The 27,085-nt window shown below is 41.2% G+C and overlaps 1 protein-coding gene across 1 annotated transcript in view; it reads right to left on the bottom strand.

The window, feature by feature from the left end:
- The window catches only part of GLDC (glycine decarboxylase), a 99,683-nt gene that overhangs the window by 41,775 nt on the left and 30,823 nt on the right, over window positions 1-27,085 (bottom strand). The window contains exons 5-15 of the mRNA XM_065878897.1: window positions 25,268-25,345; window positions 24,128-24,275; window positions 23,241-23,437; window positions 21,651-21,747; window positions 16,041-16,146; window positions 14,533-14,672; window positions 13,859-13,939; window positions 11,421-11,518; window positions 10,826-10,910; window positions 10,611-10,652; window positions 9,499-9,641 (exon numbers count right to left, since the gene is read on the bottom strand). Of these exons, the coding sequence (XP_065734969.1) occupies window positions 9,499-9,641; window positions 10,611-10,652; window positions 10,826-10,910; window positions 11,421-11,518; window positions 13,859-13,939; window positions 14,533-14,672; window positions 16,041-16,146; window positions 21,651-21,747; window positions 23,241-23,437; window positions 24,128-24,275; window positions 25,268-25,345 (1,215 nt within the window). The remainder of the gene's footprint in view (window positions 1-9,498; window positions 9,642-10,610; window positions 10,653-10,825; window positions 10,911-11,420; window positions 11,519-13,858; window positions 13,940-14,532; window positions 14,673-16,040; window positions 16,147-21,650; window positions 21,748-23,240; window positions 23,438-24,127; window positions 24,276-25,267; window positions 25,346-27,085) is intronic.

Genomic DNA, 27,085 nt, shown 5'->3' with positions numbered 1-27,085 from the left:
AAAAAGAATCTGCCTGCCAATGCAGGGGACACAGTTTCGAGCCCTGGTCCGGGAAGATCCCACATGCCGTGGAGCAACTAAGCTCAGGCACCACAACTACTGAGCCTGCGCTCTAGAGCCCGTGAGCCACAACTACAGAGCCCGGAGTTTGCAACTACTGAAACCCGCACACCTAGAGCCCATGCTCCACAACAAGAGAAGCCACCACAATGAGAAGCCTGAGCACCACAACGAAGAGCAGTCCCCGCTCACCACATCTAGAGAGAGCCCGAGCACAGCAACGAAGACCCAACATAGCCAAAAATAAATTAATTAATTAATTTTAAAAAAAATAGTGCCCTAAAGAAAATGATCATGTTATGGATCATAACATTTAAAATTTTGGGTGCTGATAATTTAAGATTTATACAATTTTTTTGAACTATCAAGTATCGAGATTTACCAAATCTATTCTTGTTTTAATTTTCTCTAGATATTCTTCTGAAAATCATTCAGTAGTTTTTAACACACCATTGGAGTTCACACACTAATGGCCACATTTAGTGTGCAGTTTCAGAGAAGTTTTCTTTTAAGCTGTCTACAAGTCAGTGGGCCTATTTTATTTCTAATAATATCTGAACTTCTTAAGAAGTTTCCTATGTTTTTAAAATTATTACATTTAAAAAGACATTTTTCATGAAAAGGTTTTTTTGAGTGATAAACTGTAAATTTAAATACGAAGTGAATTGTTTCCCTTCAACCACCTATAATATCTATAATATCTAACATCTAGCCTGTTGTAAAAACTATAACTTTTTTTAAAAATTATTTATTTATTTATTTATTTTGGTTGCACTGGGTCTCAGTTGCAGCAGGCAGGCTCCTTAGTTGTGGCTCGCAGGCTCCTTAGTTGCACCCCACCAGATCCTTAGTTGCACCTCACCGGCTCCTTAGTTGCGGCATGTGAACTCTTGGTTGCGGCATGTATGTGGGATCTAGTACCCTGACCAGGGTTCAAACCTGGGCCCCCTGCATTGGGAACGTGGAGTCTTGACCACTGCACCACCAGGGCAGTCCCAAAACTATAATGTTTAGGAGCTAAAATATGCATCATTATTGAATAAAACCAAGATTTTTTGTAGACATAAGATTATTCTAAAATTTATACATAAAGGCAAAGTAACTGAAATAGCTTCATTTTGAAAAAGAAAAAAGAAGAGTCAGTCTAATGCCAAGACTTATTATATAGTTACTGTAATAAATAGTGTATTATTAGTGGAAGGATATACTTGTAGATCAATAGAATAGAATATAGAAACAGAAATAAACAGAAAATAAAAATATAGAAACAGAAATAAATTCACATATATAAACCCAACTGATTTTTGACAAAATTGCAAAAGTAATTCAATAGAGGAAAGACAGCCTTTTCAACAAATAATGCTGGAACAATTAGACTTCCATAGGTCAACCTAAGTCTCATATATTATACAAAAACTATCTCAAAATAGATCATGGACTTAAATGTAAAACATAAAACGACAAAACTTTTAGGATTAAACAGAAGAAAATCTTTGAAATTTAGAGCTAGTCAAAGAGTTCTTTGACTTGAAATCAAAAGCACAATTCATAAAAGGAAAAATGGATAAATTGAACTTCATCATAGATAAAAACTTTTGCTCTGCAAAAGACCCTGTTAATAAGATGAAAAGACATGCTACAGATTGGGAGAAAATATCTGCAAACTACATATAAACAGTAAAAACAGTAACAAACAAACAGTAAAAAACAAAGGCAGGGCTTCCCTGGTGACGCAGTGGTTGAGAGTCCGCCTGCCGATGCAGGGGACACGGGTTCGTGCCCCGGTCTGGGAAGATCCCACATGCCGCGGAGCGGCTGGGCCCGTGAGCCATGGCCGCTGAGCCTGCGCGTCCGGAGCCTGTGCTCCGCAACGGGAGAGGCCACAAGAGGGAAAGGCCCGCATACCACAAAAAAAACAACAACAACAAAAAAAAACAAAGGCAATTCAATTAGAAAATGGTGCTGTGATGATCAAACATGTGAATATGCTTAGAAATAGAAAGGAAGAGCTACATTAGGATGTTGGAGATTTGCAGGTTCTCATTGTTGCTCTTTTCGTGGGTGTATATGTAGAAATGCTCAGCCTTTCAGTCCCCTTAAAAGGGGAATTTCCCCTTTTGTGTGAGTCTAGGGAAAGGCAGGGTCCTAAAACCCCCTATGGAAGCAGAAAGGGACCAGATATTCCCAATCACTATCCATGAACGAGGTGCTAGACATGTAACCCAGTCTCAACCTATTGGATACTCCAGCCTGGGACTTCATGAATCTGGAGGGAGTGACCCTAGGAAAAGGGCAGTCACAGTGGTGGTGGTGATGCTTCCACTGGAGTGACCTTGATTTGTTCTCTGCTGCAAACTTCCCTTGGGTCTTGGCTCCCTTTTGAAGCCCCATTCTCTAGCTTTTCCATCAATTCTGGGAAGCACCCAATATCTTCACCGTGTAAATTGCTTTTCTGCTTAAATTAGGCCAACCCATCTTCTGTTGTTGCACATAAGAACCTTTACTTAATGATGGTGTCATGGGGCAGGAGGGGATTACTAAATTTCTCCTACAACACAGCATTTTAAAGTCACTCATTCCTAGGCAGGTCTAACAAAGAGATGGGGCCATCCTGGAGTTTCTCTTGCCCCTAATATCAAAGTCTTCCTTGATTTGCTATCCCTTTTCAAGCAATTTTATCCTGAGCCCCTCTGGATCTTCCTCTCATCTCATTGGGATATGCCACCTAATTTACAGATGAATTTAAATTTTGTATTATAAAAGTAATATGTTTGTCTGATTTTTTTTAATTCCATCAATGCAGAAGGGATGAAACTTACAGTAAAAAAAAAAAAAAAAAAGCAACTCCCCCCAAATTCTTCCCAGTCTTACTCCCCAGAAAGAAGCACTATTAATAATTTCTTGTGATACATAATGTTTTGATGCTGGACATTCTAATGCCAAACTGTCCTCATCCAAACCCTTCTTTACTTTAAAAATACCACCAACGAGTGGTTGGGAACAAAAATGATCCAAGTGAAATGTTAGCTAAGAAACTGACATTATGGTAAAACTAATCATAGTAAAATGATCAACAAAACAGCCAGTGTGTCAAAAATGACCTGAATCAGTGCATGGCAACCTCAGAGGACCACTCTCAAGAAAACAAGGTAGAATTAGTGCTGACTCCTATCTTACAGACAGGATAAACATGATATGCTTCCATATCTTGGAAGCAATTCGAATTCAATCAAACTCCTCGTTGCATAACTCAAATATTCCAAACACTACCTAGATCTCTGCTTCTAGTAGCTTAAAATAATACCCCCTCAACACGTTCTTACCAACCTATATCTAATTTGACATAAGCTAAATTCTATGCTTAACCTATGAATTCTGGGCAAAAAACATCTAGATGGATCCAGCCACTCTAACCTTTCTGATATCTCAAGAGCACCTTAAAGCAATGGTTTTCAAACTCAAAACCCCCAAATATCAGCATCACCCCGGGACTTGTTAGAAATATGAATGCTTGGCTTGCACCCCAGGAGTACTGAATCAGAAATTCTGTGGGTACAGCCCAACGTGAGAACCACTTCTCCAAAGCCTTACAAACTGCAAAAATCCAAATATACTCTTGAGAGTCAAGAATGTTGGGGAAGGGGAGATCCTTCTCATTGCTTTATATTTCCCCAAAAGTGGCTCTTTTCATCCTTCACCCTTCTTTCTCTTCCTGGCACTCTGAGTGTCTCCTTGGGAAATCAGTCACTCATCAGAGAGGGTCTCTAATATCTGGTTTCTCAGAGCTCTCTGTAGGGGAGGGCTCTGAAGCTACACTAGGCCCAGTAGGAAAGCAAATCAGAAGTTATCAATGAGTTAAGTCTACTCAGTGACACTGACCACGAGCTCAGGAAAGAAGGGGAGGGACATGGCCAATATCAGGGGTTTGACTCTCTTTGTTGTAAACAATGTGATCTGCACATGACAGTCATGACTTGGCCTGCAAAGGCCAGTTTTAAAGTTCACTCCACTGGAAGATATTAGTCATCTAACTAAACCTCCCTCTTTGGTGTTCCTCCAGGTCAACACACTTTGCAACCCAGTGATGCACATTAGAATCACCTGAGGAGCTTTTTAAAAACTCTGTGATGCCTGGGTACTGCCCCTGGAGGAGATTCCGATGTAGCTAGTTTGCCCGGTGGGGAGGGCATGGCATACCTCAAAGGCTCCCCAGGAATTCTAACATGCAGCCAGGACTGAGAACCCCTGCAGCCCGTGGTTTTCACAGTGTGGTAGCCAAACCAGCACAACCTCATCCCCCAGGATTATATTAGAAATACAAATTCTCAGGCCTCAATCCAGTCTCATTAAATCAAAAACTCTGGCGGTGGGGCTTAGCAAGTTCACAAGCCCTACAGGTGATTCTCACGCACAATAAAGTTTGAGAGTCATTGATTGCGCCCTGTTCACACCTCATTTAAGAACCTTACCAGGAGGAGATTCTGGGAAAGCAACCGCTAGCTCTATCTGCACTCAAGAGCACAGTTTGCAGTTTTTAAAGACAAAAACAACTTCCTCACTTTTATAAGCCAAGTGAGCTAATAATAATTCCAGCTTGTCTTTCATTTTAGATAACCGCGGAAGGTGTTGATTGCTGTTTCTGTCTGCTTTAAACATGACATCATAATTTTAACTTAGCAATTCCTAGCGTGTATTTGTGCGCTGCTGAATGATTTTCAGAGTGTCACAGTGATACGGGGAGCAAGCCAAAGCAAGCTACGCTGGGCACGGGAGGAAACGGAAAGGTAATTAAATATCATCTTGCTATGTTCTCCACTAAGGTAGAAATGCTCTCCGGGTTTATAGATTGAGCAAATAAGAGAAATGGGGACAAGTTTCTTGACATTTTTGTTTCAAGTCCTTTAAACAACTTTGGGATCTAACCGTCCCAGGAAATAGACCAAGTGAAGGCTTGGCTATATGAACCAAAGATTTCACGCCACAGTTTTTGGTTACAAAATCCTGTATCATCCATATTTATCAGCCATCCCTCAACTAAATCTCAAATCAATAAGGTAGTGTTCCCTTTCTTGCTGTATAGGAGAGAAACCTACATCCCAACTAGGGAGGAAGCCACATGACAGAGCTCTGGAGGCCTCACACATCCTGGGTGCTAGCTAACCTCTCCTCTGAGCTGCTGATTTCCCCTCAGAAAAAAGTGTACTGAAGACAAAGGCCCTGTGGCAGTCTCTATCTCGGCAGGAACTATTAGAGAAAGAGAGAAAGAATAAAAACCTTCTGTGGGCATAACATAGAACTGCTCTGGACTGGAAGACATTATGTGAGGGTCCAGAAGCACAGACAAGGCGGAGCCATCAGGAAAACAGGCAGAAACACTCAGGTTTATGCCCGAAAATTGCAGTTTTCCTACTTAGGCATTTTAAAACCAGAGAGTTGTATTTCGAGTCCACTTGATGTTAAATATTACTCTACTCTACAGAGTTTGGCTCTTTTGCCCTTTGTTGCAAACCTCCCTCACTTTGAGTACAGCTTTGCTACAAAGGAAGACCAGTAGTTTGCCTCAACTCCAAGGCAAGTTCAAAGCCAACTTCACTATGCTATCAGCTGATGGCCAAACCCCCTGAGATCAGGAGAGTCAGGGTAGAAATGAATCTAAGTATCTTATCAAGAATTTCATTGTTTCATAATACGCATGTTCCCCACAATAAAAGTAACTTATTTTTGGATTGTATTAAAATAACATATATCGTGGTTAAAAAATGTTTTTATAAACTAAAATAGCGTAAGGACAAAAAAGTAAAAGTCACTGGAAATTCTACCACCTTGAGATAACTATTTGTGTGTCCATCCTTTGATTCTCTTTCCATCTATGCCTCTGCATAGATCTGTCAAACAGTATGGCAGTTCCTTAAAAAATTAAACAGAATTACCATATATCCAACAATTTCATGTCTGGCTATACACCCAAAAGAACTGAAGGCAGGGACTCAAACAGGTATTTGTACACCAACACTCATAGCAGCATTATTCCTTATAACCAAAAGGTTGAGACAACCCAAATGTCCACTGATGGAAGAATGGATAAACAAAATGTGGTACATACATACAATGGAATATTTTGAAAGGAGGGAAATGCTGACATGTCACAACATGGATGAACCCTGAAGACATTATGCTAAGTGAAATAAGCCAGACACAAAAGGACAAACATTGTATGATTCCATTTATGTGCTGTACGTAGAGTGGTCAAGTTAATAGTGACAGAAAGTAGAATCACAGTTGCCAGGCGCTGGGGTAAGGGGGGTAAATGAGGAAATATTGTTTAATGGGTACAGAGCTTCGATTTGGGAAGATAAAAAAGTTCTGGAGCTGGACAGAGTTGATGGTTGTACAATGATGTGACTGTAATGAATGCCATTGAACTGGACAGTTAAAAATGGTTAAAATAGTAAATTTTATATTATGTATATTTTACCACAATAAAAAATTAAGTTATAAAATATTACTAATGCTACTTCCTAAAAATTATGCCATAGTTATCTTTTAAAATACCATGCAGTAACAAAAAAGGGAGGGAAATATATATAGATTCCAAAGTTTTGGTGACTGGACTCTAGAACTCTATAGACACACTGACCAATTCCAACTCATCAGGTATAAATAAAAACACCAGGAAATGGTCCCTTGATAAAAGAGGTTACTACACCCTCTATTTTTTTTTTTTTTTTTTTTGCGGTACGCAGGCCTCTCACTGTTGTGGCCTCTCCCGTTGCGGAGCAACAGGCTCCAGACGCGCAGGCTCAGTGGCCATGGCTCACGGGCGCAGCCGCTCCGCGGCATGTGGGATCTTCCTGGACCGGGGCACGAACCCGTGTCCCCTGCATCAGCAGGCGGACTCTCAACCACTGCGCCACCAGGGAAGCCCTACACCCTCTATTTTATGAGTATAACTTCAGTGGCTGACGTGGTACACTAAATTCTTTTTCTGTGCAGAGTAGTCAAGAAAACTTGTGTTTCTTCTTCCAATAACTATAAAGCCTACATTGGTCCCTTAGATTTCAGTGGACACTAGCCAGCAGTAAATCCTGACTAATTAACCAGTAAGTAGTTAGCCCTGTGGTAGACTGACTCTGAGACCTGGAATTAGAATTATAAGACCTGGGATTTATAATCCACCTATGGAGAAAAAGATTACCACAAATAAACCAAGATGGAGGTTATGAAGAGCTAAAACTAAAGTCACTCACATAGAATATGTGGTGCATCCCTTCCTCTTTTTCCAAATTAGACATCAAATTTCCTTACTCACTGGAAGCATAGCCCCTGTATTTTCCCAACAAAGAGTAAGGTATTTCCCTATCTGTCATAGCAGCCTCTGCTCAGGACCAGAAATATCCCTCTACTAAGCCTCAACACAGCCTCTGTAACACTCAAGTCAGCTCTTGGAAATGGGTGGTATATCTGGGAATCTCTGGAGCTGTGGAAGGCATCACTGCCAGGAGCTACAAAATGATAAAGATTTCTTTCCCTCCTCCAAGACTGGGATAGAGAATGGAGTCTTGCTGACAATCATACAAATGAGGAGAGTAAGACAGAGAAAGAGCATTAGGTAAACTGAGGAGAACAGAGAAACTTCTAAGATGACGGTTTTCAACCTCGGCTGCAAGCTGGAATTACCTGGGGAGCTTCAAAGATATACCCATGCCTGCATCCTTCCCTCACCCTAGTCTTTCCCCATAGAGATTATTATTCTATCTGGGATTGTGATCTGGACATCAGGATTTCTTATAGACTCACCATGTGAGTCTAATTTCCAGGCCTGGGAACCACTGCTTTACGGGAAGGAGAGCTTCCTCATCCTTCAGTCAGTCTTCTGGAGACCCTGCCTGGGACCTCAATTTACTGCAAGAGCTAATGACTTTAAAAAAAAAAAAAGAGCTAATGACTTTAAAATGGTCTTGAAAAATTGCTCTCCAGTACAATACAGAAGATGTGACCATATTCCATCACTAGAGGGCAGTTTCTTCATTGTCAACACTTAATTAAGGTATTGCCTCAGGTTAATTTACTCAGGTTCCTCCCTTAATTAAAAAAAAAAAAAAAGCAAAGCTGCATGATAACATTTTAATGAAGGTATACTACAGCCTGACTTTCATAAACGTCAATTCCTCCCTATTTATGAAATGAGAGTTTGAGAGACTAATATTAAAAAAGCTCTGTGTCCTTTCATCTGTCACATGCCCTCTTCCTAAAGGGTTTGTACGGTATGGGGTATATTGTTTTCACAAAGTGTATGGCTTTGCTGTGTTACCTATGTTTCCAAACAGGAGGTAGGGCTTGATAGTAACTGATTAAGATCTGATTACTTTCTGTCTCAGAAAATGAGACAATAAATGTCTCAGCTTTTAATATCCTTTGATTTTTGTATCTTGAAATAGAAATCTGGCATTTCTATCAAGCTTCTAAGTGCTGCCAATGCTGAGACTGCTGGTGGAGAACCACACTGAGCAGTGGGAGGTAGAGAAACTCGGGGCAGATACCAGGCTCCTCCTCTGAAGGTATCCCCAGATGTTAATTCACATGTTGATGACATATCTGTCTGTCTGTCTATCTACTCCCATGAAGACAGAACAATCACAAATCCAGTGGATCCAGGTTGACTATACTACATCAGAATCACTTGGTTGCTTCTTAAAAACAAAGACTTTTAGTCCCAACCCCTGGAGATCAGTACTTCTAAAGTGGGGCCCAGGAATTTATATTTTTTTAACAAGTACCCAGGAGATGCCGCAAGAGCCCTTTGCTTTTGAAAATCACTGTTGCTCAAATGTTTTTACTTTACAGACAGAGACCGAGGACAGAAAAGAGGAAGGGAACTTTCAAAGTTAGTGACAGAACAAACTAGGATCCGGACTCTCCTGGCCTTACTAGATTGAGGCATTACTGCTTATAAGGAGTTAACACGTGTGCTCGATTCTGATTCTTACTCTATAAGACGGATGTAGTAACTAGCTTCCAAAGATGGTCTGCAATGAACCAGGACTCTTGACATTCACACCCACGTGTTGTCCCCTTCCCACGTTCAATCTGGGCTGGCCCTGAAACTTGCTGTGACAGATAGAATGCTCTGGAAGTGATGTTGTGTAACTCCAGAGGCTGAGCCTTAAGAAGTTTACAGCGTCCACGTCCTTCCATCTTGGAACACTCCACTTTGAACCCAGACCCAATTCTGTGAGGGAGCTCAAGCAACCACTGAAGAGGTCCACATGGGGAAGAACCAAGGCCTAGGTCAACACCCTTAACTGAGCTCCCAGACAACAGCCATCACTACCTTCCCAGTTATGTGAATGAGGCCACTTTGGACCTTCTAGTCATCCATCCCAGTGGGTATTATACTACAAGAGATGACTGAAAAGACAGAAGAAGAAATCCCCTTACCTGTTAGGCTGGAAAGAGATTCGGTCATAGCCCGTGAGTTCACACAAATCCTTCTCAAGTTCTCGAAAAAGCTGCTGGTACCCTTGAGCTTGGTCCAGAGGCACAAAGGGGTGTATGTTTGCAAATTCTTTCCATGTGATAGGCTGAAGAGCAAGGAGGGAGGAAACATACACATATGTACATATTGTAATAGTAATACCAAGACTAACTTTAATAATGATGATGATGATAGCAACAGCTAACACAAAGAGTGCTTACTATGTGCCAGGCACTGTTCTAAGCACTTTACATTCATTCATTTAACTCTTACCACAATCTTATGGGGTAAGTACTATTACTGTCTTCATCTTACAAGTGGGTCACTGAGGCCCAGAAAGGGAACTTATACAAAAGTATAACCATTTCCTATTTTTTTGGGAACAAAAAGGCCCCTGAATAGATTTATATCCATGAAACCCAATGAGTTGTTTCAGGCATGGTTTATTCAAACTCTTACATAGCACATATATCATTCTTTTTTCATGAAGCAGAACAAAACACCAACATAAAAGCAAACGGGGAAAATCCTCCTATGAGGATATAAAATGATTTTCTTTGCCTGACGTGATTTGTCATATCAGACTAATCCTATGGAAAAAAAAGAAACATCCTAGCCTAGTAGAGATACTTACCAAACACCATAGCAGGGGATACAAATCTTCTGTTGATACAAGAAACAAATTAAAACCTCAAACCTCTACCTTTCTGGCACTGAGAAAGGATTTCTAGAAAGAGGGCTTACGGTTCTTAATTCTATCTGAGCTTAACAACTACAAACTGATAAAAGCTTTCAACGTGGCAGGTTTAAAAGGGTGGTGGGGGGAGTTGGGGAAGGTAGGAAGACATATGTTTAATGATTTTAATATTTAAAAATAATTTCACCCATAAATTTAAACGATCAGGTTGTGATAAAGTTAGGGTTTCTGCCAAGGTTGTTGAAGAGCAAGGTAAAGGATTACTAAAGCAGTTGTTAAATCACGGTCCCAGGAGCAGCTTTCTCTAGTTATCTGCTTATGTGTAAGCCAAGACACTGCCTCTGCTAAGTTCCCTTTTAACAGAAGTGACCTACTTACTGTGAGTTCAGATGAACTGTTGAGCTTCATGGTACAGGACCCCTTGAAGAAGCACAGCCAAAGCGTATTACGTTAGTGACATCCTATGGTCTATCTGATCGGCCCTCCCATCTCCCCGAATGGTCACCCATTCATCCCTCTTGCAGCCTATTAGATGTGACCCAAAGAGGTGGGTTCAGGGTGGGGTGGGAAGTGGAAACAAAGGCCATAATTACCAGCGGAATCATGCTATGAACAAGGGAAATGTCTTTGTTTTCCAATCTCTTCATATATCGGACAATATTTGTTTCTGAGTGATAGCTGTGAACATAAAACACATGGTTTAGGCCAATATAGTTAGGTAAGAGCCCATACACATCCTTCTAAGAGGTAAGACACACTGAGATCTACCTTCAACATACAGATCAAATTAGGCCATGGACAACATGCCAACAAAGCATCAGAGGGAAGGGCGTGTACCCCCCATGAAGCTCAGAGGATGCACTAGGACAAGAAGCCGCCTGTGGGCCTGAGAGGAAGAGTTGGAAAGAAGAGGATGTTGAGTTCCTGGGTATGATCTTCAGCCTGACGACTATGCATCGAAACTCCCATCTTCTTGAGAGTAGAATTAGGGGTTATAGTGTCAAGGGAGCACAGCCACCAGGAAATAAGGTGTGCTTCGCTCGGGTTAGAATTGGGATTTAGTAGTGGGTCAGGCTGAGCCACAATAAACCAGGCCATGTCATAGTCAGAATGCCATAGTAGAAGCCACTCTCTACCATGCTCCCAAGCTACAGCACACAATGCAGAAGTCACACAAACTACACAAACCTGTTGAACACCTGATGTGTGAGGAATGGACTAGTTCTCTTGAAGGCAGTCCCTAGAATACCTCTCTGTTCCTCACCCATGCTTTCAGCAACCAGCTCCTGCATGGAGAGACCACAGAAACTGAAGGGCAGGAAGCATGCCTGGAACCACATGTGAAGAAGGCTTTCCATTCAGCGTGTATTCTGACAGAGCACCAGAAATTCCCTACCATCCAACCTCCCACCTCCTTGACCACCCACCCCAGGGATATCTGGCACAGTGCAGTGACAGATGTCAGGGGTCACGCATTGTGGCAATTCTCCAAAACATTGTTTTTAAGTTCTGTGGAACTTAGCCACAGTGAGCAAAGAAAAGTGAACAATTTTTACTGCCAAAGAAAAAACAGTTGACATCCCCTGCATGTTCCTTGAATAATGAAGCAAGTTCCAGTAAACTATTTTAAAGGGCTATGTAAAAAGTGATGACCATGATAACACTCAAGTAAAGATTCTCACTTGACATTGCTCTTTGATCTTGGAGAACAATTCTAATAAAATACAAGTGCCAAGACCATTCAGTGGGAGAAAGGACAGTCTCTTCAACAATGGTGCTGAGAAAACTTGATATACACATGCAGAAGAATGAAGTTGGATCCTTATCTTATAGAATATACAAAAACTAATTCAAAATGGATTAAGGGGACTTCCTTGGTGGCGCAGTGGTTAAGAATCCGCCTGCCAATGCAGGGGACACGGGTTCGAGCCCTGGTCCGGGAAGATCCCACATGCCATGGAGCAACTAAGCCCGTGTGCCACAACTACTGAGCCCATGTGCCACAACTATGGAAGCCCTCACACCTAGAGCCTCTGCTCCACAACAAGAGAAGCCACCACAATGAGAAGCCCGCGCGCTGCAACGTAGAGTAGCCCCTGCTCGCTGCAACTAGAGAAAGCCCGCGTGCAGCAATGAAGACCCAACGCAGCCAAAAATAAATAAATAAATTTATTTTTTTTTAAAAAATGGATTAAGGACCTAAATTTACAAGCTAAAACTCTTAGAAGAAAGTATAGGGGCAAATCTGCATGACCTTGGATTTGGCAATGGTGTCTTAAATATGACACCAAAAGCATGAGCAACACAAGAAAAAATACAGTGCACTTTTGTGCATTAAGGAACACTATCAAAAAATTTTTTTAATTAAAAAAAGGGACACTATCAAGAGAATTAACAGATAACCCACAGAATGGGGGGAAATATTTGCAAATCATATATCTGATAAGCATTTAATATCCAGAATATATAATGAAATACATGGCTTGCTCCTCATTCTGCTCCAGGCCGGTAGTATGAGAGCCCTCAGTGGTTGCTCTGTAAATATTCTTCAAATGCATGGAACAAATATCTGTGATTAAATTTACTGCAGAGTTCTAGAGGGAAGATATTATTCAGTCTTATTTATTAATTAAGTATTAATTAATTAAAGATTAAAAGAGAACAGTATAATACTTTTTTGACGATTTACATTTGTTATCTGAAGATACTGAAGTCATCTCTCAAAGAGGACTCAGACAACCAGGACAGCACTGATCAACACTCCAGAACCTATTTCTGTCTCCTTTCATTGATTCATTTAACAGATATTTGTTAAGTGGCTCCTAAGCTCCAGGCCTTGTAGAGTGCTGTGATGAACACCTTGCCACAGGTCTAGGTAGCTGATGTCTCTCTTCCATCCCACAGACTCTCCTGCTCACATGTCCCTGCTATTTCATCATTTTAGAAACCAACTCAGTCTCACTGAACTGTTTCTAGTTCTCATATAACCTCTCTCCTCCTAGCCTTTGTGGCTGCTTTTCCCAGTGTCTGGAACACCTCTGGCCCCATCTTCCTTCTCAACTGTGTCTGGATAGCTCCTACTCATCTCTCAGGTCTCAGCTTAGGACAGTTTCTTCCAAGTGTTGGTGAGAAGCCCCCTCCACTCTGTGCTCAGAGAGCATCTTTGGACAGTGCCCATCATAGGACATCATCTGGACTGCAGACTTGTGCCTGTTTGGATCCTCATTAGACTATAAGCTCCAAAAGGGCGGGAAGTATGTCTGATTTACCACTAGCCTCAGGGCACAGCATAAGACCTGGCACATATTAGGTCAGTTTTCCCAGAATCAACATAACCAAGATGCCAATGCCATGAATCTTTGTATTAGGAATAGTTTCAGTTAAACACCATTAACAATCCTTCCAACTAGCCTTGCAGCTCAGTCCTGGCTAGGGCCCACGGCAGTGACCTCTAACTATCAGCAGTCACAGTAGCAAGGGACAATCGGTGGCATAATTTTAACGCAGGCCACCTAATGTCATTCCTGCGCCCCCTCCCCCTCACACTCAGGCCCATAAGAAGCAAAGCCATCTGTGACACCTCCTCAAATAGTCATAATGAGGAATGTGAATTTTGATTTACTTACTGCAGATGACTCACAGCCGAAGATCCACAACAAGTCATCCAGATCTTTTTCATTGACTGTTTCATCAAGAGAAATACCAAGCTATAGAAACGAAAATGAAAGGGGAAACATCAGCTCGAAACGCCAAGATCAGTGCAGAAACTCCAAGAGAGGTCAAAGGGGAGAAAGTGCTGGACAAAACTTTCAGTTGTTCTAAAATAACAGGCTATCATTATGTCCAAGTTGGCCCTTGGGCAAAGTAGGCTAGACCAGTCCCAAACGTCAAAAGATTTAGAGTTTTACAGCCACTTCTGGACTCTAAAAGAGTCCAGATGGCTGCAGGGCATTCCTTTTGGTACTAGATATGCTCACTTTTTTCTTCCCTTAACTTACCTTATCATATCACTTATCGTAGCCTTTACCTTGAACAGTCATATTGTGAACGAAGGAGTATTATGAGCAAACTATGTGCCTAAGAGTCCCATATATGAAAACACAACATCTTAAGGAAAGCTGACAATGGATTATCATTTAAAAGGCCACAATGTTCCAAACTGGAAATGAAAATTGTTTACAAAGAAGTTGTGCCCAAAGGTCCAATACTGATTTTTTTTTAAATAAAGAGAAATTTTAATGAGAAAAGTCATAAAAATTTATAGAATTTGTACAACAAACAAACTGAAAGTCTGACTTACTGTGTGATCCTCAAACAGCCGAATATTTATTTGCCGCTGAGCAGCCCTGCCCAAGACCTCCTTCACTGAGCAGCCACACTGAATCTTCAAAGTGTCAAAGAACAAGTCATGCTGGAGTTGGTGTCCTGCTCTCTTGAGACCTAGACAAGATAGGATAGCCACCGGTCTCTATGTAGAAACCAGACCCTCTGCCACTGACGCTTCACAGAAGTAAAGAGGTAAATCCTACTATGGTCTGTTTGTACCCAGTGTTTTGGTCGGTGCTTTTTTTTAAAAAAAGTAGGACTTCCCTGGTGGCACAGTGGTTAAGAATCCACCTTCCAATGCAGGAGATACAGGTTCAAGCCCTGGTCTGGGATGATCCCACATGCCACGGGGCAACTAAGCCCCTGCACCACAACTACTGAGCCTGCGCTCTAGAGCCTGTGAGCCACAACTGCTGAAGCCCATGCACCTAGAGCCCGTGCTCCACAACAAGAAAAGCAACCGCAATGAGAAGCCTGTGCATCACAGCAAAGAGTAGCCCCTGCTCGCCGCAACTAGAGAAAGCCCGCGTGCAGCAACAAAGATCCAACACAGCCAAAAATAAATAAATTTATTTTTTTTAAAAAAGGTAAATGTTTATTATTATGCTACAGAAAGTTGTGAAATACATATAAAAATGGAGAAAAAAATCACCATAATCACCATCCAGAAATAACTAGTGGTTACTCCTTGGTATAGATTCCTCTAGAAGGGTGTGTGGGTGGGTGTGTGTGTGTGTGTGTGTGTGTGTGTGTGTGTAATATATCATGTACATATACTTCTTTACCCTTTTTTAAAAAATTTAATGTATCATGAAGATTTTGCTTTTCTACAGATCAAAACCCCTATCATTATTTTAATAGCTATATAATATTCAAACTTAAATTATGTACCATAATTTAACTAATTACTTATTATTGGACGTTTAGGCTGTTTCCAAGATTGTGCTATTGTAAATAATGTTTCAATGCACACCCTTTACATCGTTAACTGATTATTTCCTTTAGATACATTCCTAGAATTTCTGTATCAAATTGTAGGCGCATTTTAAAAGCTTCTGACACAGATTAAGTGCCCTCATAAAAGTCATACCAATATCAGCATTCTTTTTAATCTCTGCCAATGTAATGAGAGAAACACTATTTTTTTCTTTCAATTTACATTTCTTTGATTAATAGTGAGGTTGAAATTATATATATTCATCTGTATACTTTCTTTTAAAATTACATTTAATGTCCTTTGTCCAGTTTTCTCTCAGGGTGTTCATTCTTCTTGTGTATGGGGTGGGGGGACTGAGGAGAAGCTCACTATATTAAATATATTAACACTCAGTCTGTCATAGATGTTGAAAGTATTATTCCTAGGTTTTATTTGACTTTTAATTTTGCAGGTAGTATTAGATATGCAGTGAGTTTTCAATTTTATTTACTCACATGTATCGGTCTTGTTATAACCAAAAGTTTTAAAACAGAAAACTGACTCACCTTCAGACAAAATCAAAGTGGCATTATGTACCCTCCTAGCAATATGTTCCAGCCCATGGGACCCATGGTAGATTGCAAACATTGCAGCCATATTCGCCAAGAGAGCCTAAAATGACAAAGAGCTTTTAAAGAATCATGTTCAACAATGTGATATCAGGAAGATGATCAGTGGGAGGGGCTGTTGTTCTGACTTGAGATGCCAAAACTAAAAGCAGGTACAAAGCAAAATGATCAGACTCCCTGCCTTCTCTATGATAGCTGGAGACCATTTATAACCTGCCCAACCATCTGAGGGGTAAATACAGCATCCAAGACACCCTAGCGTCACTATACTAAACCTTTGAATGTGACCATTAGTAAGGCGCTCCATCCATGCAACATAATCATCCCATAAAGGGGAAGATCAGGCTGTCATCAGACATGGAGATGCAATACTTAATGTTGGAAGATAGTGGAACAACGAAGACCTCAGGGGAAAACAGTGAGATCTAAGAATTTTATGCTCAATAATACAGTTCTTCAAGGATAAAAGCAAGAAAAATTTTCAAACACACAAGAAGTCAGGGAGTATAATTCTCCTGAAGCCTTAAATAAAACACTAGAAACTGAATTTCAGCCAACCAAGAGGTGAATGGTGAATCTATGCAAAGGACCACCAAAGATGAAAATGCAGGATGCAGGGGAATAAAACCAAAATGAGTTGGCAGGAGATATATTAGGAAGGGAAAACCAAAACCTACTGGCTTATTCCCTGCTGACAGTAAGGTCACTTTCTCAGGTAAAGATATCTCTCCTGACCGTTGATTGAAGTTTCACAAAAATATTTACAGGGAAGTGTGTATCCTAGTGTGACAGAGAATAGGAAAGAATGGCACTAGAATCTCTCAGAGACTCAGGGATGGAATCCAGCATAGGGAGCAAGGAAGGGACCACTGTCATGGCATCTTGGGTCAGGGAGGAGGATAAAAACAGGATGGCAAGGGTCAGAAACCAAAATGAGGGCCAATGTGGGGTAAAATCATGGAAGGCCACCTCCTGTCTCTCCTCTCTCTCGCCCTATCCCTCACCTGCTTTTCCACCCTAGATCCTACCAACCAGCAGCCTTCTAACCATGCAATATCACCCTAGGTAACTGACCCAAACTCTAATCTCAGACTCCTCACCTGCTTAGTCCATTCAATTCTCCCACAGCCCCTCCCATCTCATTGGTCCAGCACCATGGTTTCTATGAGTTTCCAGTCCCACTAAAGTGACTTTTGTCCTAATGTACTAGGTCAGCAGTTCAAGGTCCACCTTCATGTTCCATCATCCCAAGGTGGGAAGGGGCACATTACAGAACAGAAACACTACTCAGATGAGAAACACAGTGCTTTAAAGTTGGATGATGTTCAATATCAGATCGATTTTGTTAGGTACACATTTCCTCTGTGAGGCTGTTAGAAGGAATCTCTCTGGGATCACTGCAAAAATGCCAGAAAGTGAAATCAGAGTCAATAAAGAAAATAAGGAAAAGAAGACATCAGAGAACACTGCAGTAGACTTTCTTGGACCAAGTGCCAGAGAGGGTACAGACACTCTTGTGGACTCTGTATAACAATTAGAAATAAATACGGAAGAACCACAACACATTATAGCTATGGAGAGGGCATGTCTGAAGTAAAACATCCATAATATAGTGTATCATGGCTCATGGCTATGCTACCTGGGAATAAAAACTCAGGCCTGATGTTCACAGAATGCTCTGGAAGCCTCCCATCACAGAAGCCTTGTGGAGGTTGGTTCATGTCACTTTTTAAACTAGAGATCATTCTTTCTACAAACAGGAGACTGTATCAACCAACTGACCAACAAATTAATGAAAAGTACGAAGTCACTTTTAGAAATCTTGGTAAGGCATTAGAATATCAAAGGAAGTTCAGAGAAACAGAGAGACCAAGAAGATTCAAATTTCTTTGATAATCTGACAAACAACATAATTAGGATACTTAAAGTAATCAAAAGTGAATCATGGGGACTTCCCTGGTGGCGCAGTGTCTAAGAATCCGGCTGCCAATTCAGGGGGCATGAGTTTGAGCCCTGGTCCAGGAAGATCCCACAAGCCCGTGCACCACAACTACTAAGCCCACGCTCTAGAGCCCGCAAGCCACAACTACTGAGCCCACGTGCCACAACTACTGAAGCCCACACACCTAGAGCCCGTGCTCCGCAACAAGAGAAGCCACCACAATGAAAAGCCCGTGTGCCGCAACAAAGAGTAGCCCCTGCTCACCGCAACTAGAGAAAGCCCGCGTGCAGCAATGAAGACCCAACACAGCCAAAAATAAATAAATAAAATAAATATATTTTTTTTAAAAAAAAGTGAATCATGAAAGGATGCTCAAAATCATTAGTTATTAGGTAATTGCAAATCAATCCCACAGTGAGATATCACTTCACACCCACTAGGACAGCTATAACCAAAAGGAGGAACAGTAACAAGTACAGGTGAAAATGTGGAGAAATTACAGCCCTCATATATTGGTGGAGGGAATGTAAAATGGTGCAGCCACTTCAGAAAAGAGTCTGGAAGTTCCTCAAATAGTTCAACATAGAGTTACCAATGACCCAGAAATTCCATTTCTAGGAATATACCCAAGAGAACTGAAAATATATGTCCCCACAAAAACTTATACACAAATGTGCGTAGCAGCCTTATTCAAAGTACCCCAAAGTGGAAGCAACCTAAATGCCCATCAGTTGATGAATGGATTAACAAAATATGATGTATCCATACAATGGGATATTCTTCAGCCATAAAAAAGAATGAAGTATTGATTCCTGATACTGTAGGGATTCCAAACAGCCCTCCCTAAGATCTGCCACTTTAGCATGTGGATTATTTTGAGTTCAGGCAATGGAGACCTTCTGGGCTCAAGAGAAACTACTGCTCCTCCCTTAACTGCCCAGAAGAATTTAAATTGAGGATTTTTCCCAGAAAAGGAGTTATTACCAAAGATAAATTTTATCTAAGTGGCCCCATCTATACGGCAGAGCAAACAACTAATTACCAAACATTGTTCTTCTCCTTATCATCCAGTGAATGGCCCTCCCATGCTTGGAAGCACCTGGCCCCTATTCCATTCCTTAGTCCAGGATGACATGTATAACATTATTTACTATTCTGTCCTTTAACCTCTCATGTATGTGGGGATCCTGTATGTATGTATAAAATGTTATTTTCTCCTGTTAATCTGTCTCATATCAATTTAATTCTTAGACCAGCTAGAAGAACCTAGAAGGTTAGACGAAAAAAATTTTTTTTCCTTCCCAATTCTACAACGTGGATGAACCTTGAGAACATTATCTCAAATGAAAGAAACCAGGCACAAAAGGCCACATATTGTATGATCTCATTTATATGAAATATCCAGAATAGGCAAATCCATAGAGACAGAAAGGAGATAAGTGGTCACCAGGGGCTGAAGGGAGGCGAGAAGGATAGGAAGTGACTGCTTAGTGGGAACAAGTTTCTTTTAGGAGTGATAAAAATATCCAGAAATGAAATGCTGGTGATGGTTACACAACTTTGTGAAAATACTATCAACCATTGAACGGTGTACTTTAAATGCGTGAATTATATGGAAAGTTAAATCTCAATGAGAGCGCTAATGAAATGTAAATTATACATCAATACCCCTGGACTTCAGAAAAAGCTAATGAAAGCCCGTGGTGGAAGTTGAGAAATAAGAGAATATAAAGAAGAAGATATGATGCAAATTCAGACACCTGTAGAAATGTCACAAGTTTACAGAAAGATTTTTTTTTTAAAGAATTCAGTAATGCGTTTTCAGAGATTCAAAAAAAAAAAGTTCTCGGGGCTTCCCTGGTGGCGCAGTGGTTGAGAGTCTGCCTGCCGATGCAGGGGACGCGGGTTCGTGCCCGGGTCCAGGAGGATCCCACATGCCGCGGAGCAGCTGGGCCCATGAGCCATGGCCGCTGAGCCTGCGCATCCGGAGCCTGTGCTCTGCAACGGGAGAGGCCACGACAGTGAGAGGCCTGCATAACGCAAAAAAAAAAAAAAAAAAAAAACAGTTCTGCACCATCAGTGATGCAAAATTAAGAGAAGTCCAGTGTGGACCGTACAACACTCAAGAGGAATGGGGCAGCCTTGAGAAGAACATGGAAGAGGTGCTACAAGAAGAAGGCTGGAGTAATGACATAGAGTGCTCAAGGAACAGCTTAAAAAATATCAGTCATCTCTGAACAAAAGAGAATAATTATAGGCCTACAAAGAAAATGACACTGGCGTCACAAGCAATTGTTTCGTGCAACCAGTTATGAGAAGAAACACGTGAGATGAAATAGACAATGGAGAGTTAGAAAATCTCCAGAATAAGAAAATGAAAATCAGAGAAGACAGGGTATGACTATCTCTAGGGCAAACATCATGTTACTCATTGCTGAAAAACAGAGACCTCTTATGATCCAAGTTAAATAATGAAATATCAGCTATCCATGAACTGGAAGGAAAAAAGAAGTAGGAATGTAACTTTTGCTCATTGTAGAATGCCCAAGTTAACCTGGAAAATTAATTCAAACCTTGAAGCAGAAAGCCCTTAGTGCACTTATGATCAGAAAGACACGTTCTGGAAGAACATGAGCAGAAAGCAGCAGAGGAAGGGAAGATATGTAAGCAGAGAATTCAACAAATGAAGGATAAACTACAGAAAGTAAAGGCATCACATAAAGATCAATTTGCTGTCAACAGAGGACAAGCTTGTGACAACTGGCTCCTTCCTGCAATACTAGAGGAGCTCTTCCCTGAAAAGCAGCCACCTCCCTGAGACAAAAAAAATAATACAGGAAAAACAACTGAGGAAACTATTTCAACCACCAATGGATATGGGGCAAACTATAAGCAGACCTTATCATCTACTCCCTCCCTGGAGAGGCTTTCTAAAAGCTGGCGGTGGTGCTGTGAGCCAATGCTCTGAGAGGAAGAACACTGCACTCCCTACTGGGGTACCTGTGAGATCTCTCCCTTTCCCTGACCCCGAATGGAAGAGAACCGAGAATGGATTATATGCTCAGGAGTGGTCCTCCACCTGATCCTAGGAACTGGCTGGATGTCAGAAAACACTGCTCCCTCTAACCTGAGACATTGGGCAACATTCAGGTAACTCCTCCTCTTTTATCCCATACATTTCAGAAATGTCTCTATGAGTTCCCAGTAAGAGTACCCCATGGCCACCACCGGCTGGCCAATCTGGACTATCCCCTCAGTACAGTCACCTCAAGCACCTTCACCTTGCCTTCCTCACAATAACCTGGAGGGCCTCCATCTCAGCTCTAAGAGGAGGTGCCCGAGTCACCGCCCATAATGGACCTGCCCTGTGGCCAAGAATGCCAGAGACCCTAACAGGTGAAGGGTGTGCATACATGGAACCACAGTGAAATACATTGTATTGGCGTTCTGACAAGACCACAAGGCTTCTCTACCAACAAGATCTTCACATTTTTGGTGTGCACACTGCTCAGTGGATGAATGAAGCAACAACTCAGTAAATGAACAAGTAGCTCATTGCTGTAGACTGTAAGACATTCAGTGAGCAGGTCAGGTATGTGATCTACCTGAGCTGTACAGATGTTGCTGGTAGCCTTGTCTCTCCGGATGTGTTGCTCCCTGGTTTGAAGAGCAAGACGATACACTTCTTTTCCACTGGCATCTCTGTACCAAGAATAAAACATCCGGTTAGTACAGATCATTATAGCACCAGGAGTTGCCATAAACAGAACTGCTTCCTTCCTTCCCACCTTTAAGTGAATTCAGCAAAGTTACTTAGGTGCAAGGCCATAAAGAAACAATTTCCAAACCATCTTCTTCTAAAGGGGACTGTTAATTTTCAGTTTGTACTTTGAGGATTTGAGGCACTGAGATATATACAATAAGCTGGGAACTTTAAAAGAAAATTTTCCAGGAATCACCCAGCCTAATAAAATGATGGTGATTGAGGATTAAACTTCACTCTGAGCTTCTTGGCAGACTCAGAGAAAAGGGAAATACCCGACAAAGGAAACAGAATTTCTATACTAGAAATCTAAAGCAACTATATGGCTATAAATAAAGGATGTTAACAACCTAACACTTGTCTCTAATAAAATTTCTCCTTTCTTAATACAATTAAAAATCTAGATAACCACAAAGATTCAGCAGTCATAGCCTTTATTTCATCAAACTCTCAGGTCCACTTTCCAGAAAGGTAAGAAGTTCAATACAAAAATCAGAAGATGATAACTGATATATGAAACTCTTTTAAATTAGAAAACCCTCTGTCACATCTCATCTGGTGAAGAGACATCATTGAAAGAAAATGTAATGTAAGAATACTTAAAGAAACTATTATTTTTTACATTAAAAAGCAAAGTGCCTTTTGCCATCATGTGACAAAGTGTAAGTATTTCAGAACTTCTCATCACTAGCACATCATTCACTAATCCAGACTCTTCACTTACATTAATAGCCCAGCTTTATGAAAGGTCAAAAACAATATGCTAAAGTTCCACAGTAATAATCATGGAATTCATCTCAATTCTCAACCCAAGGATTTTCATCAATGAGAAGCACTCAAGGAAGTACATTTGGAAATTACTCAAATGGCCAAAGGGCAGGCCTCTAGGAAATAATGTAGGTCACACCCAATGTGTGCATGGTAATCTCTTATTGCACCTGCCTTTACATAGCCATGTGGCATGTTAATACTTTTGAGAAAGAAACTAGTTAGATATAAAACACACTTAAAATATTCAGTCTCTCAAGACTTTCATCAATCTAAAATTCATTTCTATGACTTCAATACAAATATGCTATAAATTGTAAACATACTTTTCCAAATATGCACAAATTCATGGCATTCGAGAAGAGGTACATGGCATTTGAGAAGGGCCAGGTATGGGATAATGGGGTGTGTGTGTGTGTGTGTGTGTGTGTGTGTGCGCGTGTGTGTGTGTGTTGGGATGGGGTTGGGGAGTAGGTAGGGCATTGATACCCCAAACATTCATACCCCAAATACATTCTCTCTTCTGACTCTATGTTTACATTTCCTTAATCGACCCAAAATGGCCCAGTTAAATTCAAAGAGAAATCAACAACTTTTGTGATCAAGAGAAGGAGCAGGGGAAACCATAACCACAATAAAAGGGAAGAAACATGAGCTGCTTTACCTTGTTACACCCACCATTCTTCCAGGCATCATCCTCACCAAACTTTCTCTGACAGCAAAAAAGGCTGCATGTGGTCCGCCATAGCCCAGAGGCACCCCAAATCTCTGTGAGCTGCCCAGGGCAACGTCCACCCCAAATTCTCCGGGAGGCCTCAGGATACACAGAGCTAGAAGGTCAGTAGCACAGCAGGCCAAGCTCTAAAAAGGAAACAAGAGAAAATGGACAAGGTTGTGACCTTCCCTGAGACCAGTGGAAGGATAGCAAATTATCTCCATTATAGGCAGACTGGCAGAGTTGGTTCGTATCCTGTGAAATTTATTTACTCATTCATTCATTTAAAATATTTACTGAGTGCCTACTATGTGCCAGGAACCAGTGAAGAAAACAAACTTGAAAAAAGGCGGTTGGAAGGAGGCAGTTTTACCTTACCAAATGATAAAGGTGTGGAAATTAAAACACACCAAAAAGAGTAACAATAATAGGGCTTCCCTGGTGGTGCAGTGGTTAAGAATCCGCCTGCCAATGCAGGGGACATGGGTTCAGCCCTGGTCCAGGAAGATCCCTTATGCCACAGAGCAGCTAAGCCTGTGTACCACAACTACTGAGCCTGTGCTCTAGAGCCGGCGAGCCACAGCTACTGAAACCCGCGTGCCTAGAGCCTGTGCTCCGCACAAGATAAGCCACCGCAATGAGAAGCCCTTTAACCGCAACAAAGAGTAGCTCCCGCTCACCGCAACTAGAGAAAGCCCGCGTGCAGCAACGAAGCCCCAATGCAGCCAAAAAGAAACTAAACGAATTTTTTAAAAAATCATGCTAAAAAGAGTAACAATAATAATTCAAAATTGAGACACACCTCCATGGACCCAACACAGGAGAGGTTTCCCTACCCCAGCCTGATGGGCTCTCTCCACGAGCTCCGTGAAGTCTTCCACCTTCCCCTCGGTGTCTGGGTACTGGAACAGCGCTCCACTGACATCTTTTCCACTGAAGTCCATTTCATGGGGTAACTTCAGCTCAATGAGGACTCCAGCATACCTGAAAAGACAGAAGACAAAGAACCACCATGCTTTTGGTTTACAGGGAAAGTCAAATCATCTACAGTTTCTTTTCTACGTTAGAGCATGCGTATTCTGTGTCCTTCCTCAGTGCCCCCACCCCCTACCCTATCCCAACATGCACACACCCCCATCCCACACCCAGCCCTTCAGTGGTAACTGTGCTTCACACCAACTCACCTGCAGCCACTGTTAGCACCTCCCCTCCCGCTTTCCTGTCAGAACCTGTGCCTGAGACAAGAGCAGAAACATGCCTTCCTAGGGCTAAACAACCACTACCTGCAACTACACAGCCATTGCCACTTTGATCTTGGATAGGTCTTAGGTGAGTGGAAAACCTCAGTAAGACAAGGAAGAAGAACTTCCTTAGGTTCCTGAAACTATCTAATTCCTATCATATGTCAGAAAACCACTTCTGAAGGAATGGTGGTATGGGATTGGGGGAAAGGCTTTTACAACGAGAAAGTAAATAAACACACCCACATGCGGTAGTTGTGCCGTGTCTGTTTTATCTGATTACAGCACTTAAAAAATATAATCTGCTTTCAGCTACATCATACTAAACTAGGTATTATGTGGATTCCCTATGGGCCGTGTTTGCAGGAATATACACAAAATCATAACAGTTGTGTGAGAGTTCCATTTTTACCCTGTGCTTTTCAAACTTTTCAAAACACTGTTGAAACTATTTTAATATTAATTTTCTTTTTTTAAAAAAAAGAACACAAAACAATGTGTTCTTTTTGTAAAATATAAAGCAAAGGCGACCAAATCCACTGTGTATATTTTCCTGAATTCTGACACATCTTATTTACCAGTGAGGTCATGGGAAGAAAATGGGAGGGAAAGTAAAATTCAATAACCCCAGCTTAAAACAGGTTCAACTCCAGTCAGTTTGGAAATTAGAGGAAGAAACAGCAGAGATGAGCATAATATTATCCCTGAGTTCAAAATACAAATAAAATTAATTACTTGGCTCGAGTCTGGACGACAGCTATTGTCTGTGAGTGGCAACGAGGGTCAACAAAAAACTTCCTCCTCTTGTTGTGTCTGTTGAAAAGAAAAATCCCAATTCGAACATGAACATTAAAGAAATCAGAGTATCGTCTAAGAATGCAAAGCAAAGATGGTACTTAAGGAAAGTCTGAGCATAGGATAAAAAATAATGAGTCATTAATAACTAATAGTGACATTTCCTGATTAGAATTTCACTGAAATCCAATTCCCATTCTAACCCCATTTAGCAAAATCAATCTTAAACTGGTTTAAATTTTTAAAAATATGCTATGACGTAAAGAAGATGTGGCACATATCTACAATGGAATATTACTCAGCCATAAAAAGAAACGAAATCGAGCTATTTGTAATGAGGTAGATAGACCTAGAGTCTGTCATACAGAGTGAAGTAAGTCAGAAAGAGAAAGACAAATACCGTATGCTAACACATATATATGGAATTTAAGAAAAAAAAATGTCACGAAGAACCTAGGGGTAAGACAGGAATAAAGACACAGACCTACTAGAAAACGGACTTGAGGATATGGGGAGGGGGAAGGGTGAGCTGTGACAAAGTGAGAGAGAGGCATGGACATATATATATACACTACCAAACGTAAAATAGCTAGCTAGTGGGAAGCAGCAGCACAGCACAGGGAGATCAGCTCCGTGCTTTGTGACCGCCTGGAGGGGTGGGATAGGGAGGGTGGGAGGGAGGGAGACGCAAGAGGGAAGAGATATGCGAACATGTATATGTATAACTGATTCACTTTGTTATAAAGCAGAAACTAACACACCATTGTAAAGCAATTATACCCCAATAAAGATGTTAAATATATATATATATATATACTATGAGGAAAAAGAAAGAAAAGGGTAGTGATTAGGTGCGAGTAGGAACAAAAAACTACGTCTTCTAGATAAAATCATCTGAGAAGTTTATTGCCAAAGGAGCATTTAGAGATTATCTAAACCGAGTGTCCTCATTCAAAGGAAGCGGAGAAGAACTCAGATAGGTTGTGATATGTGCAGGTGCCACACAGCTTTGGAAGGAACTGCGTTGGGTCTAAGACCCAAATTCAGGAAGTTCTCTAACAGTCCATAGTTTCAGGAAACAAAACTGATGGGGATGCATAACATTTTGTATATCACAAGCGCATCTGGGTAAAAAGAAATGAGTGGAGGATACAAGTATATTGTATAAAAAGAAAGATCCACACGACCAGTTAACAGCAAGTTTCTCAATGGAATGCGACTGAGAAACAGCAAGGTTTTACTTGTCATTATATCCTTCTCTACTATTTGAAATTTTCCACTATGAACAGGTATTATTCTTATAATAAGCATAAATTCAATAGAGTAGGTAGAGTTGGGAGATACAAAATTAACTGTCCAATACACAAAGCTCTTCAAAGTCTATATCTAAATAACTCTGGAGAGAAGAGCTATCTAAGCCTAAATGACCTCGGATGGAAACAAAAACACTGCTATTGAAGAAAACATTTCCTAAAGATAAGAAACACAAGGTTGCTTCTCAAGGGTAAAATTAAATGCAGGATGGAAGGTATGAGAATTAAGAGAGAGGAAGCAAATCCAGCACTTGCAGAGTGTGCGTTGCCCAATGACTCTATTAAGTTCAGGAGAGAACCCCTGACCCATCAACTACAAAGGTCTCAGCTTCTAGGCTTCCCTGGTGGCGCAGTGGTTGAGAGTCCGCCTGCCGATGCAGGGGACAGGGGTGACACGGGTTCGTGCCCCGGCCCGGGAAGATCCCACATGCCGTGGAGTGGCTAG

Source organism: Phocoena phocoena, chromosome 6, assembly GCF_963924675.1.
Source record: "Phocoena phocoena chromosome 6, mPhoPho1.1, whole genome shotgun sequence".
Classification (NCBI taxonomy): domain Eukaryota; kingdom Metazoa; phylum Chordata; class Mammalia; order Artiodactyla; family Phocoenidae; genus Phocoena; species Phocoena phocoena.
This window is presented reverse-complemented; position numbering and strand designations above follow the sequence as displayed.